The following is a 12,837-nucleotide window of genomic DNA, read 5'->3' on the forward strand; positions in this document are numbered from 1 at the left end:
TAATCTCCAAAACCAAGCATGCTGAAGAAAATGAAATATATCAAAGTTCAGATTTATTGTTAGAGTACATACATGATATCACATACAGCCCTGAGATTCTTTTTTCTGTGGGTGTGGCAGAATTACCACTTAAGTTAAGCAAGTAAGTTAAAATAAGCTATGTATTTTAAACCACACCAGCTGTCCGGAGTTGTTTTTTTAGAAATGCCAAATCATCCACTGTCCTACTTTCTTTTTAGATTCAAAACTCTTTTTCCATTGAAAATGGGCAGGACATCGCAAAGCACCTGTGCTCGCCCATTCAACATAATATGATAACTTTATGGTGAAATGCAAAAGCTGCAGATGCTGGAATCGTGAGTGAAGAAAGAATTGCTGGAGGAACTCAGTAGGTCAGACAGCAGCCATGGACAGTCAATGTTTCAGGTTGGGACCCTTTATCAAGACTTTATCAGGGTCCCAATGCAATACGATACCTTGTCTACCCATAGATGCTGTCTGACCCATTGAGTTCCTCCAGCAATATTTTCTTTGCTATCTTTATGATTCCTAGAACGAATGCTAGTCGCAATGTGCTGGCTCCAAGCTTGGTTTGTGTGTGTGTATAAACAATACATGTGAGGAAGATCTTGAAACCTCAGGAATTAGTGGGCAAGAGTGGGGGTGGCTTGTTCGAAACATCACCAAAGGAAGGAATAGCCCACAGAACAATGACATTCGAGATAAAAGGATCGCGGGAGGGAAGTTCAAAACTGGACCATCAAGCAGCTGAAATGTCACAGAACACCAATCATTAACATTTGGGGGGCAAGACTTCCTTGAGGCACTGTTTTCCACTCCACCATTTTGAATAGTTTATTTTAGAATCTATAATGTGTCATTTTTATTTAAGCCATATTAATTGCTACACCATTTGGTTTCGGGAGGTGACATAAGATCCTAATATGTCCTCATTCTGGGCATGTTTGTGTAAAAGTGAGTTACATACCTAGTGTTTTCTGCCATATTGAGTCTGCTCTGCCATTCCATCATGAGCTGATCCATTCTCCCACTTGACCCCACTCCGCTGCCTTCTCCCGATAACCTTTGATGCCCTGACTATTCAGATAACTATCAATCTCTACCTTAAATGCCCTCAATGACCTGGCCTTCTCAGCCATCTGTGATAGCAAATTCCAGGTTTGCCACACTCCGCCTAAAGAAACTGCTCTGCATCTCTGTTTTAAATGGGTGTCCTTCATTCCTGAAGTTGGGCCAATGTATATGACAAATATCTCTTTCTCCCTCTCCCACACACACCCGCGCACTATAGTCCAGTATAAATGATTCCACCCTGTTCCCGACCACTGTTTAAACTGAATGAACGTATGTTTTTCAGATCCAGATAATTATCGTGCTTACCAAAAAGGTGAAGATCTACGTGCGAGTTGACAGGAAAACTATTCTGATTTCTGAGCATGAACTATCTCGGCCTTCGATTTCTGAATATTATCTTGGTGGTGTTCCTGTGGAAATACTCCCAGAGATGTAAGAGGCAATAGCTTGGGGTCAGGGGGTTGCTGAGCTGAGTTATACATTTACCTGAAAATAGCACTTTGCTTACCCATCTCGTCTTGATATATCTTTACTGTCACATTTCCACTGCTATTCCTTTTTTCTGAACTTCCAATTGATTATCATTTTGATTCTTTACACTCTTCCATTCAGATTCATGTTTAGCTTCCTACATTGGTCCAACAAGGATTACCATGAACTCGACAAACAGTAATCTTCCAACGTGGCTCGTTTCAGCTTTCTCGACTCGTTGGTGAATCCAACATCTTTAGATAATCGGCAATTCCAACATTTTTGTGTTGTTTTATAGAAAATCTGATTCCATTCCCTCTTCCCATTAGCCCATGCTCAAGGCTACCAGCTAGCACTACCATCACTGTTTCTTTTGATCTCCACCCCATCATTTCTCTTTCCACGGATGCTGCCTGACATTTTGAGAGTTCCTGTTTTAACTTCAGATTTCCGATATTGGTCGGGTTTTTTTTCTTTTCCCTCTTTTGTACTTTATGCACCTTCCACTTTTCTCCACAAATTTATACTTTCCTAGAGATACAGCACAATAACTGGCCCTTCTTGCTCATTTGCACTGCCCAAATACACCCGTGTGACAAATTGTCCTACTAAGACTATAGTCTTTGGAACGTGGAAGGAAATTGGAGCACGCGGAGGGGGAAAAAAGCCACACGGTCGCGAGAAGAATGCACCAACTCCTTACAGACAGCCATGGTAATAGTGTTGTGCTAGCTAAGCTACCCAACTTGTTTTAAAAAAATTCAAACAGGAAATGCTGTAAATATGCAGCAGGTTAGAGCACCTTCCATGGAGAGAAATACTGAGATTGTGTACTAGATTGATAAGGTTTCAGAAGACCGGCTCATTGTCCAGAACAAAACGATCAGATTACTTTTGAGAATTGTTCGTTAGTTTAGTTTTCACATTAAAGAGGAGCCTTCTGCAAGCAATCTACCTGGTAAACTCTTAACACACATACAGCTAATTAAAGCAGATAGTTTTAACAACCATCTAGTGGCTTCATAGTCACCATCAGATATATTTTTAATTAATTGAATTTAAATCCCCTAGTTACTATGGTGGGATTTGAAGTCATGTCGCTAGATCTTTAATCCTTGCTTTTGGATCACCAACAACATAGCCACTTTGCTCCCATTGTTCTGCAAAGGTGTGTCCTGTTTTTTAGTATGTACTGACTAATCATTTGTATTTCAATAGTAAAGATTACCATAGAGAAAAAATTGTTAAACAGAAAAGTCTGAAGGCGCTGTGATTGCAGTGCGACATGCAAAAGTGCTCGAGAAACTTCTGAGTTTCTCCAAAACTTTTGTACATAGTAGGAAAGAAGTGCTTGAACTGCCTTGGAGTGGCACAGGTAGTTTAGCGGTGAGAGCACCAGCAACTGGGGATCAAATCTGGTGCTGTCTGTACGGCGTATGCATGGGTTTCCTCTGGGGACTCTGGTTTCCTCTCACCATTTAAAATGTTGGCCAATTGGGTGTAATTGGGTAGCACAGGCTTGTGGGCCATAAGAGCCTGTTACTGTGCTGTATGTTTTTTAAAAAAATAAATTTAATTGATATGTCAATTCCATGTTTGGAACCAATCTCTTTAATTTTGCTTTTAATTATTAGCAAAACCTTTCCTTTTTGTGAGAAGTTCCATGACCATACAGAGATTCAGCAAAGATCTGTGTCTTTAGTGAACCTCTCTTTGATATGGAAAACGCTTTCCCTTTCAGTCTGAGGAACCAGTTTCCGACAGGTGGGTCTATTAAAGGCTGCATGCGAACAGTGAAGGCCCTGGACAAAAATTTGGATCTGAAGCGGGAGATGACCATTGGAGTTAGCTTTGGATGTTCTCCTAGCCTGCTGGTGAGTCTTAATTTTACTTCAATCTTTTTTATTGGTTTTTACAAGAAATACAATACAATGAAGAAAATGGAAGCTAAAACTTCAAGCGGTATAAACTCGGTCCCCCCTCCACTGCAATGTGTGAAAATTTTAAAAAATCAAAAGTATCACAATGAGAGTGTAGTGATTTTCTTGAGTTTGTTTTAAATCTGTCCATTCTCAACTGCTTCTGGATATATTCACATGATGGCAGAACATCATTTCAGCTGGGAATGTACTTAGTTTCTAGGTTATTTAGGAACGCCTCTTGGGTATAATTTGCTCCTACTCGGTAGTCGGCCATGATAGGTGCAATGTATATTGGTCATAGAGATACATTCCTTAAAATAACCATAGACTAGCAGGCCAGTTCCACTCCATGTTCATTTCAGAGTCTAGTCCAGTAGGGGTACAAAATTAAACATGATCCACTGTTGCCCCTGGAGATACAGTCCATGAAGTATGGATGGGAAAAAGAAACAAATTTTCTTTCACCAATTAAAGCATTGCACAGTCAGTTTCATCCCTTGGTCGTGTGCTCCCTCGCAGCAAGCTTGTGGCTCTCACAAACAAAAAGACCTCTGTTTGGCTGACTTGGCCAGACATGGGGATAGCTTCCACCCTCTTTTAGAAAAGTGCTGTGGGATATTTTTTACATCTACAATAGAGAACAAACAAAGTTCCATCAAACCAACCACCATCTCACTTGAAAGGTGGCACTTCCCATGTACTACATTGCATTTTGGGTTCAAATCTGCGAAATAAGGATTAAACTCGCACCTTTCTAATTTAGAGGTGAGAGTCTGACCAAATAAACCAAGGTTGGTCCACAGCTCTTGGCATAATTTGTTGCTAGCATCTTTAGATAATGTGTGTGCTCTTCTTAATGTTAAGAACATTAAGTGCTTAGGTTTGTTGAAGTCGATGGAGTCGTGTTCCTATCTGCAATAAAACCATTTAACAATTTGATTGAAAGCAATCAACAAAAATTGAAGACTGTAAAAAGGAAGGTGAACAATTTCAGTGAAAATGGATTTAATTGGAGATGTTCAGTCCAAACATTATCACTACTGAATTTATAGTCATCACACACCGATTCAAGTCAACTTTGTCATCTGATAGTACAACTTGATGAAACAGTGTTCTCCAGTCCTTAGTGAAAAACATGCAGACACACAACCAGACATAAAACACATACATACAGATAAGCAATACATATACAGGACAAATATTCATATACATAAATAAATAAACAAACATTGTTTTGTTAATATCAGAGCCTCGGACAGTGAGTGTGAGCAGTTCCTTTGGTTGTTCATCATTCTCACTGCCCATGGGAAGAAGCTGATCCTCAGCCTGGTGGTGCTGGCTCTGATACTCCTGGACCTCTTTCCCAATAGGAGCAGCTGAAAGATGCTTTGTGGGGGTGGAAGGGTCGATGATTTTGCATGCCCTCTTCAGACAACGATTCTGGTAGCCCACATCAATGCGGGGGGGAGGGAGACTGCACAGATCCTGATGCTGATAGGGTTGAATTCCAGCACACACAATAACTATGTTAACAAAACTCTTGGTACTATAATAATTCGCTGCTACAGCCCGCTATATTTGCATTTTGTTTCAGGTATCACGCTCTGCGGATTTCACAGGACAGGGCTACATTGGTCTACTGCCTCAGAATGTTCCTGCACTTCGTGACAACTTCATGTCAGGTTTTGCTTTCCAGACCCACCAACAAAATGCTCTGATGTTTTACTACCCCACAGCGGTAAGTGGAGCAGTGGTGACACCAGTGTGCACTTATGTAGGTCACGCGAGGTGCAGGGCTGAAAGTCCTTGAGGTCATCTCTCTGTGTTCAGATGTCTGGGGCTGTTGACGGTTAAAATTCCTGGTTTGACACCGGGAGCAGAGCAAATTGAAGCCATAGATTTGGCTGTTTAAAGTCCCCACCTCTCCAAAGCTTTGCAACGGAATTGATGTAGGATGTCAAGCAAAATGAGGTTTGTGTATGGTGGGATGACAGGCCTCAGTTTCCATTGATCACATCATGTGTTTTCACCAGAGGAGAGGAGTGCTTTCTTTTCCAAGGTTCTCCCCTTGCCAAGTAGGGTGCTCTGCTAATTTCCCGACCCCAGCTGGAGAATTTAAAACAAACAATTTCAAACTACTGGAGCACAAATGAATTTAAGGAGCCAACTTGACACTGTCAGGATAAACTGGAAGAAACAAATTGTAAGATGGTTTAGGGACTGTACAGTTATGACATGACACATACCTCGTAGCTTCATTTCCTCATGTACTCTGATACTTGCCTAATTTTCCCCATGCCCACAACAGATTTCTCATCCCTATATTTGCCTCCTCCATTCATTTGCATCAATTCCAGGGCAGGACTGGTGATAGTTTAGGGCTCCATTTAAGGGTAGTTCAGTGGCACATCTGTTGGAGTAGCTGCCCACGGCTCCAGCGACCTGGTTCAATCCTGACTTTTGACATTGTCTCTGTGGGGTTTGCATGTTCTCCCTGTGACAGCCTGGTGATCTGTCTTACTTCAAAATCCCATCAATTAGCAACTGTAAATTGCCTCTTCTGTACAAGGTAGAACTGAAGGTTCTGGGGAAGTTGATGGGAATATAGCAAGAATAAAATGAGTCTGCTATAGGATTTGTGTAAATGGATGTCAAATGATTGGTTTGAACAGTGATCAAAGGGATTTGCTTCTTTGCCCATAAATTTTAACGAACTGTATACTAAATGTGTGCTTTTGTTAATGCTACTGTTATAAAGAAATATTGCTTGTTCATCCAGCATAGCCCTGGTTCTGAGACTCACACAATTTTTTAAAAACTCAAGAGTTGTAAGGCATCTGGATTGGATGCATTGACACTCCTGTTTCATGTATAAAATCCCTGCTCAACTCCACCTTTCCTCAGGTAGACCATCTGGTTTTCTTGCACATAACTTGTTATTCTCTAAATCAGTGATTTTCAAACTTCTTTCCACTCACGTACCACCTGAACTAATCCCTGTGACATTGGTGCTGTGTGATTAGTAAGGGATTACTTCAGGTGGTACGTGAGTAGAAAGAAAAAGTTTGAAAACCACTGTTTTAATTGCACCTAATTGATTTGTTATGTGCACGGTTTCATAACTCCAAAGGAAATTGGCCAATGACCATTTTTCTCAAGCAAAATATTTCAGTAACAATGGGGTCCAGAGGAGTGCTTCTCAACCTTTTTCCCCCACTCCCATACCACTTGAACTAATCACAGAGCGCCTATGCCACACGGATTACCTCAGGTGGAATGTGAATGGGAAGAAAATGTTGGAAAACCACTGCTCTAAGTGAACTAAATATTTCTTGCTTTTGTTTGTTAGGAAGGGAGCTGTCAAGTCTCTTTGAAGCAGGGACTGGTGGCCTTGAAAGTGCTTGATACCGAGGTTAGAAGCCAAGTTCAGTACACAGATGGGAGCCTGCACTATGTCTACTTCATGATCAAGAATGAGCAGTAAGTCCTTTAATTTCATAAAAATGTCCAGAAATATCAGAAAATATTTCAATATGCGGCTAACCATGGTGCTGTGTGTGTATAGAGTTGGGAAGTTCTTCCTCAGGCATCTTTCCTACTCAGTTCCCATATTAGTAAGGTAAAGGGTTCCATATCAGATTATGCTAACTTCTTTTCATGGAGTAATAGTGTCTTTTAGAATGTAGTCACTAAATTTTTGGTGAAAACGTTTTAATCCCATAGTGGATGCTGCTAAATAACTAACGTTTTATTCCTTGTGTCTGATGGCTTGCAATATGAACAAACTGGTCCTGCTTGTCAATTACTCCATTTAGCTGGCATCAGATTCTAGAAACTTAATCCTGGACTTTATCATGTATTGGAAAGCAGTACTTCCAGTAAAACACAAACGTCTGCAGACACCGTGATTGAAGTAAAAACAACGCTGGAGAAACTCAACAGGTCAAACAGTATATTTCATAGAGCAAATATAGATATATAACCAATGTTTCAGGCTTGAGCCCTTCAAAGAGTGTGGACAAAATATGTGCAGGAGTCCAAACAAAATGGGCAGGGGGAGGAGATTCATCCCACAGGCAAGAGGTAATAGGTATCCACCTATTAGAGAGGGAGGGAACACCAGCAAGCAGGGGGAGGGGAATGGCTTGGTGAATGGGGAGGAGAGCTGGGGGAAAGAAGTCAGGGGAGTGGAGAGGAGAGGAAGAACGGGGAGTCGGCTAGCAGAAACCAGAGAGGTCGACATTCATGCCATCTGGCTGGAGAGTGACGAGACGGAAATTAGGTGTTGCTTATCCAATTTATGAGTGGTCTTGGTTTGACAGTACATGAGGCGATGGACAGGCATGAGAGTATGGTTGTGGGATGCAGAATTGAAATGGGTGACTTGTGTCTTTCACAACCACACAATGTCGCAAAGCACTTTACAGCCAACGAACAACTTTGAGAATGCGGAATGACCAAAGGAACTGCTCACACTAACCATCCAAGACACTCGCATGTACAAAACATTATTTATATGTATAGATTAAATATTTGTCTTGCATACGTATTGTTTGTCTGTACGTGTGTTATGTCTGGTTGTGTGTCTGCACGTTTTGCACCGAGGACCAGAGAACATTGTTTCATCAAGTTGCACTTGAGCAATTAGATGACAATAAACTTGAGGTTTAGTTGCTGTTTTAATTAAAATGTAGCACTAATCTACTGCTTTTCCTCCCTTTCCTCAAGGATTAAAATGGCCATCGATGATCAGGAGAAACTGCAATCAAAAATATCCACGAGAAAGAAGCACCAGGCCATGGAGAAAGTGGAGAGGAATCTTTATCTGGGTGGTGTGCCAAGCGCTGACCTGGGTGCCAACCTGACTGGCTGTATCAGCAACGTTTTCATGTATCGGTGAGTTTCAGGGGTCCACGGAGATTTGCAAAAGCTGCAGCAGGTTAGGTGGCCTGTCCTTAATTGCAATAATACAGATTTCTGGGTTGAATCCCAGAAATGAGGATGACTTGCTTTTCATTGTTCTAATAATCAAATTTTAAAATATTGATGCAGTATTGCATTAACTGTTAAATAATTGAATAAAACAGACAATGATGGAACTACTCAGCAGGTTAGCTGGCATCATTAGACCTTGTTTGGTCAATTACTTTTCAGCAAAGCACAGGCTTGGATTAAAGGTTAAGGATTTGAAGTGTTTCTTTCTCCTAACCTGCTGCCTGACCTTTTGAATATTTCTAGCATCTGCATTGCAACATTTTGCTTTTGGAGTACTACTTTGCAGTTTGATATAATCTAAATGTGGCACTGAACAGTTGATTGTTAGAGTTATAAATGTAAGTGACCTTTTGATTATTTAATCACGTTCCCACCCAGCAATTCACTTGCATGTAATAGGGTTGTGTTGACCTGGAAAGAGTTTTAAGATTATGGGACCTGGGACAAAACCAATTCTGATGAGACCCCCAGCCCTTCTTTGACTGGAGGACAAGAAATGCACTGTGAAGCTCAGGCAGCTGCTCAGTACCTTCCAGGTAATTGGTGGAAGAATAGAAGGGCCAATGGAAGGGAGAGAGAGTGTACGTTTAAGGAAGGGTACATCTTCCCTTTTGGAGATTGTGGCCACTTGGGATCCCTTTGGGCCCTTTGATTTCCTCCCATATCCAAAACGTATTAACCACTGTAAATCATCTCTAACTGTGAGGTTAGAAATAGAACCTGGGCAGACATTGTTGGAAATCAGACATTGTTTGAAATACTGTATAGACTCGTAAAAGTCGACCCCCCAACCCCACCCCACCCCCCCCCCACCTATTTTTGTCCAAAAATTCTGGATTTTTCCATATATCTCGTGTAAAAGTCAACCCAGGTCTCTCACCTTGAGCCCGGTCGCACACAGGAGTCCCTGATGCCTGGTCACAAACTCACACCTCGGCCTTGGCAACCTGCTCATCGGATCTCCCAAAGTGTGTGAGGCTCTCGCCTTGGCCCCAGCTACCTGCCGATCAGAACTCCCTTCGCCTGTGATGATGCAGATACTTACTGTGGTCCCAAACTCTCCCATAATAGGACTTGATGCACAGACTCTATTATTTCTTTGTGTTTTGTTATTTATTCATTTAGTGATAATTTGGACTTCTGCTACTGATATATTTTGGATTATGGTGCAAATTTCAGCCCCTCAAAAGTTTTATCCATGTTAATCTCATAAATGTAACATTAAAAAATGATTTACAAAATTCAACTTTTACACAAATATATTTGGTATGAGGAAAATAGTAATTGGTATTAATGTAGGATTAGTATAAAGGGGTGGTTGATGTGGAAAAAGGGCTTGTTTCTGTGTTGTATCTCTCTAACTCAGACTCTAGAAATGTACACATCCATTTGATAGAAATTGTTAGTAAACACAAATTTGACCAGTGCACATTTCTGTTAGCCTTAATGCAAAAGAACAAGTATTTATCTGATTCCCTTTCTTAACCAGTAAAGATTCCAGCCAGCAGTCAGTTATGGATCTCAGGAACCATAAAGTGATGGTGGGAGCAGTATTAAATAGCTGCCCCCAGGAGAAGCCTCCCCAGCAGATCCGGCTCCACAGGAAGGAGAAACCCAGACAGGTAAGTGATCGGAGTCAAATTTTCTAACTTCAATTTTCTAGAGCAAAATTCAGGAACATATCCTGAATTTTCATCCAACTGGTAGACTCACATGTTCAATGTTCTGTTCCGTGGCGCATGCATTTTGTATTTTAAGATTAATTAAACTAATCGGATGGTTTTTTTTTAAATATCTGATGTATAGTTAAAGATTCTTAGCTATACAATCCCACTGTGTCCAACAATCTGCCATGGATTTCCTGAATGAACCTTGCACTAGAAAAATAACCCATACCAATGAAATGTCTGGTCGTCAACATAAGTTTTTAAAAACTTCCACTGATGCTACTCAACCTGCTGAGTTCCTCCAGCAGACTGGGTATTGCTCCAGATTGCAGGCATCTCCATTCTTTCGTGTGTTACTCATAAAATAATGTTGCCTTTGCTTTGCTCTAACTTATTTCTCCCCGTAACTCTGTACTGTGTTTTTACTGCTCGAGTTATGTAGAGCTAGACTGCTCATAAAACAAACTCTCACTGTACCTTAGTTAAAATATGATGCTGGAGAAACTCAGAAGGTCAAACAGTTTACTCTATGTAGCAAAGATAAAGATACATATTAATATTTTGGGCTTGAGTCCTTCAACATGAAGGGCTGAAGCTCAAAACTATCTTTATCTTTGCTACATAAAGTACATTGTTTGCCCTGCTGAGTTTCTCCAGCATTGTGTCTTTTGCTTCAATCACGGTTGTCTGCAAACTTTTGTTTTATTTCTCACTTTACCTTGGTATACATGAGAAAATAAACTTGAATGTAGGTTTCTTCACTTCCATCTCTGGCTCCAATACCATCCCTTTTTTTTATTGACATGTAATGAAGTGGAAATGTAATATTGCACAAAATTTCCTTTGGACTGCCGTAAGGCAGATAGAATCACTATTAGTATTGCACGACTCCCCTTACAGTAAGAGAAAGACAAGCAAAAGAGAGTCCCTTCAGAGTTGCTGAGTATCTGTGGATTTGCCTCCAGTGCTCCCGCAGCCACTGCAGCTGCATAGACCTCTGTTCCATCGGTCAGCAACCCGAGCTCCAGATCCAAACCTTTGATACAATCAGAGCCCGAGGTCCTTCAGGAACCCTTCTAGCCCTCAGCACTCTCTTGAATCCTGGCTCCCATGAGCCAGCCTCCAGCAGCCCGCAGCCACTGAGCCCTCGCTGGGTCACTGTCCAGTAGGGCCATCTCCTATACTTCTCAGTGGAGGGTGTTCTCCCCATTTTGTGGTGCCCTGTGCCAGTCCGCTACACCCCTGGAGTCTACAAGTCCTTGAGGCTGCTGCCTTCAGCTGACATGGCCTGAATCTCTGGAAATCCCTTCCATTTAAAATACACATGAACCCTATCACTTTGCAACTTGACTCACCTAACCTTGCATCTGTAGTAAATCACAAACATCTGTAGACCCTGTGGTTGAAGTAAAAAACACAAAATGATGGAGAAGCTAACCTTGCTTCTGTGTGGGTTTGGGTCACATTTTGCTTTGATGACTTTTGTGCAAGCCCTTTGGGATGTCTCACTGAGTTTAAGAAGCCCAGTTGTTACCATTTGAAAGAACTAGAGGTTGCCTGAGTGCCTTGGCCGTGTTCTAAGTGTCTTTTGGTCTTGAATCTTGAAGACGACACCAAAGCTTAGGAACAAACAGCAAAAGTCTGAAAGTTGCCGGTTGCCAAGGGAACCTGCTGCTGTCAACAATGCTCAATACTTCAGAGGATCCCATCGCAGCCGCTTGGAATATGACATCGTCCCAGAATCGTTTCGTTTGAGGCAAGTTTCTTTTAACTTTTTATGCTGTATATTAATGATTTAGATCCTGGAATTAATGGCTTTATGTGCAGATACAAAGGTAGGTGCAGGAGGAGGTCGTGCGGAGGAAACATGGCGGCTGCAGAAGTACTTAGATTTGTAGAATGGGCAGAGATGTGGCAAATGAAATACAATGGCGGAAAGTATACGGTCATGCACATTGGTAGAAAAAAATAAATGGGCAATTTTTTTTTTAATGGGGAGAACATTGAAAATACCCAAATGCAAAGGGACTTGGGAGTCCTCATGCAGGATAACCTAAAGGTAAACTTGTATGTTGAGATGATGAAGAAGGCAAATGAAAGGCTTGCATTCCTTTCAAGAGGTATAGAACATAAGAGCAGGGATGTGATGTTATGGCTTTATAAGGCACTGGTGAGACCTCACTTGGAGTATTGTAAGCAGTTTTGAGCTCCTCATTTAAGATGTGCTGAAGTTAGAGAAGGTTCAGAGGTTTGGTTGATGAAAATTTTGTCATATGAGCATTTGATACGTTTTGTCCAGTATTCAGAGAATGAGGGATCTCAATGAAATATTTTGAATGTTGAAAGATGTGGACAGATGTAGAAAAGTTGTTTCCCTTGTTGGGAGAGTCTAGGATAAGAGAGCACAACATCAGGATTGAAGGGTGTCTGCTTAGAACAGAAATATATAGGAATTTTTTAGCCAAAGGCTGGTGAATTGGTCGAATTTGTTGCCACAGGCAATAGTGGAGGCCAGATCAATTGGGTGTATTTAAGGCAGAGATTGATATGTTCGTGATTAGCCAGGGCATCAAAGGTTATGGAGGAGAAGGCTGGCAATAGTGCTGAGTGAAAAAATGGGTCAGTTCATGATTAAATTGTGTGGTAGACGCAATCGAATTAATAGCCTATTTCTGCTCCTATGTGTC

At 41.3% G+C, this 12,837-nt stretch overlaps 1 protein-coding gene across 2 annotated transcripts in view; it reads left to right on the forward strand.

Annotated features, from left to right (window-relative positions):
* The window catches only part of lama5 (laminin, alpha 5), a 247,739-nt gene that overhangs the window by 226,532 nt on the left and 8,370 nt on the right, over positions 1-12,837 (forward strand). For both annotated transcript variants that reach the window (XM_069884131.1, XM_069884132.1), the window contains 7 exons: positions 1,379-1,527; positions 3,308-3,440; positions 5,083-5,226; positions 6,838-6,968; positions 8,217-8,384; positions 9,973-10,105; positions 11,758-11,906. In XM_069884131.1, coding sequence (XP_069740232.1) covers positions 1,379-1,527; positions 3,308-3,440; positions 5,083-5,226; positions 6,838-6,968; positions 8,217-8,384; positions 9,973-10,105; positions 11,758-11,906 — 1,007 coding nt within the window. The remainder of the gene's footprint in view (positions 1-1,378; positions 1,528-3,307; positions 3,441-5,082; positions 5,227-6,837; positions 6,969-8,216; positions 8,385-9,972; positions 10,106-11,757; positions 11,907-12,837) is intronic.

The sequence above is a fragment of the Narcine bancroftii genome, chromosome 6 (genome assembly GCF_036971445.1).
Source record: "Narcine bancroftii isolate sNarBan1 chromosome 6, sNarBan1.hap1, whole genome shotgun sequence".
In the NCBI taxonomy this organism is placed as follows: domain Eukaryota; kingdom Metazoa; phylum Chordata; class Chondrichthyes; order Torpediniformes; family Narcinidae; genus Narcine; species Narcine bancroftii.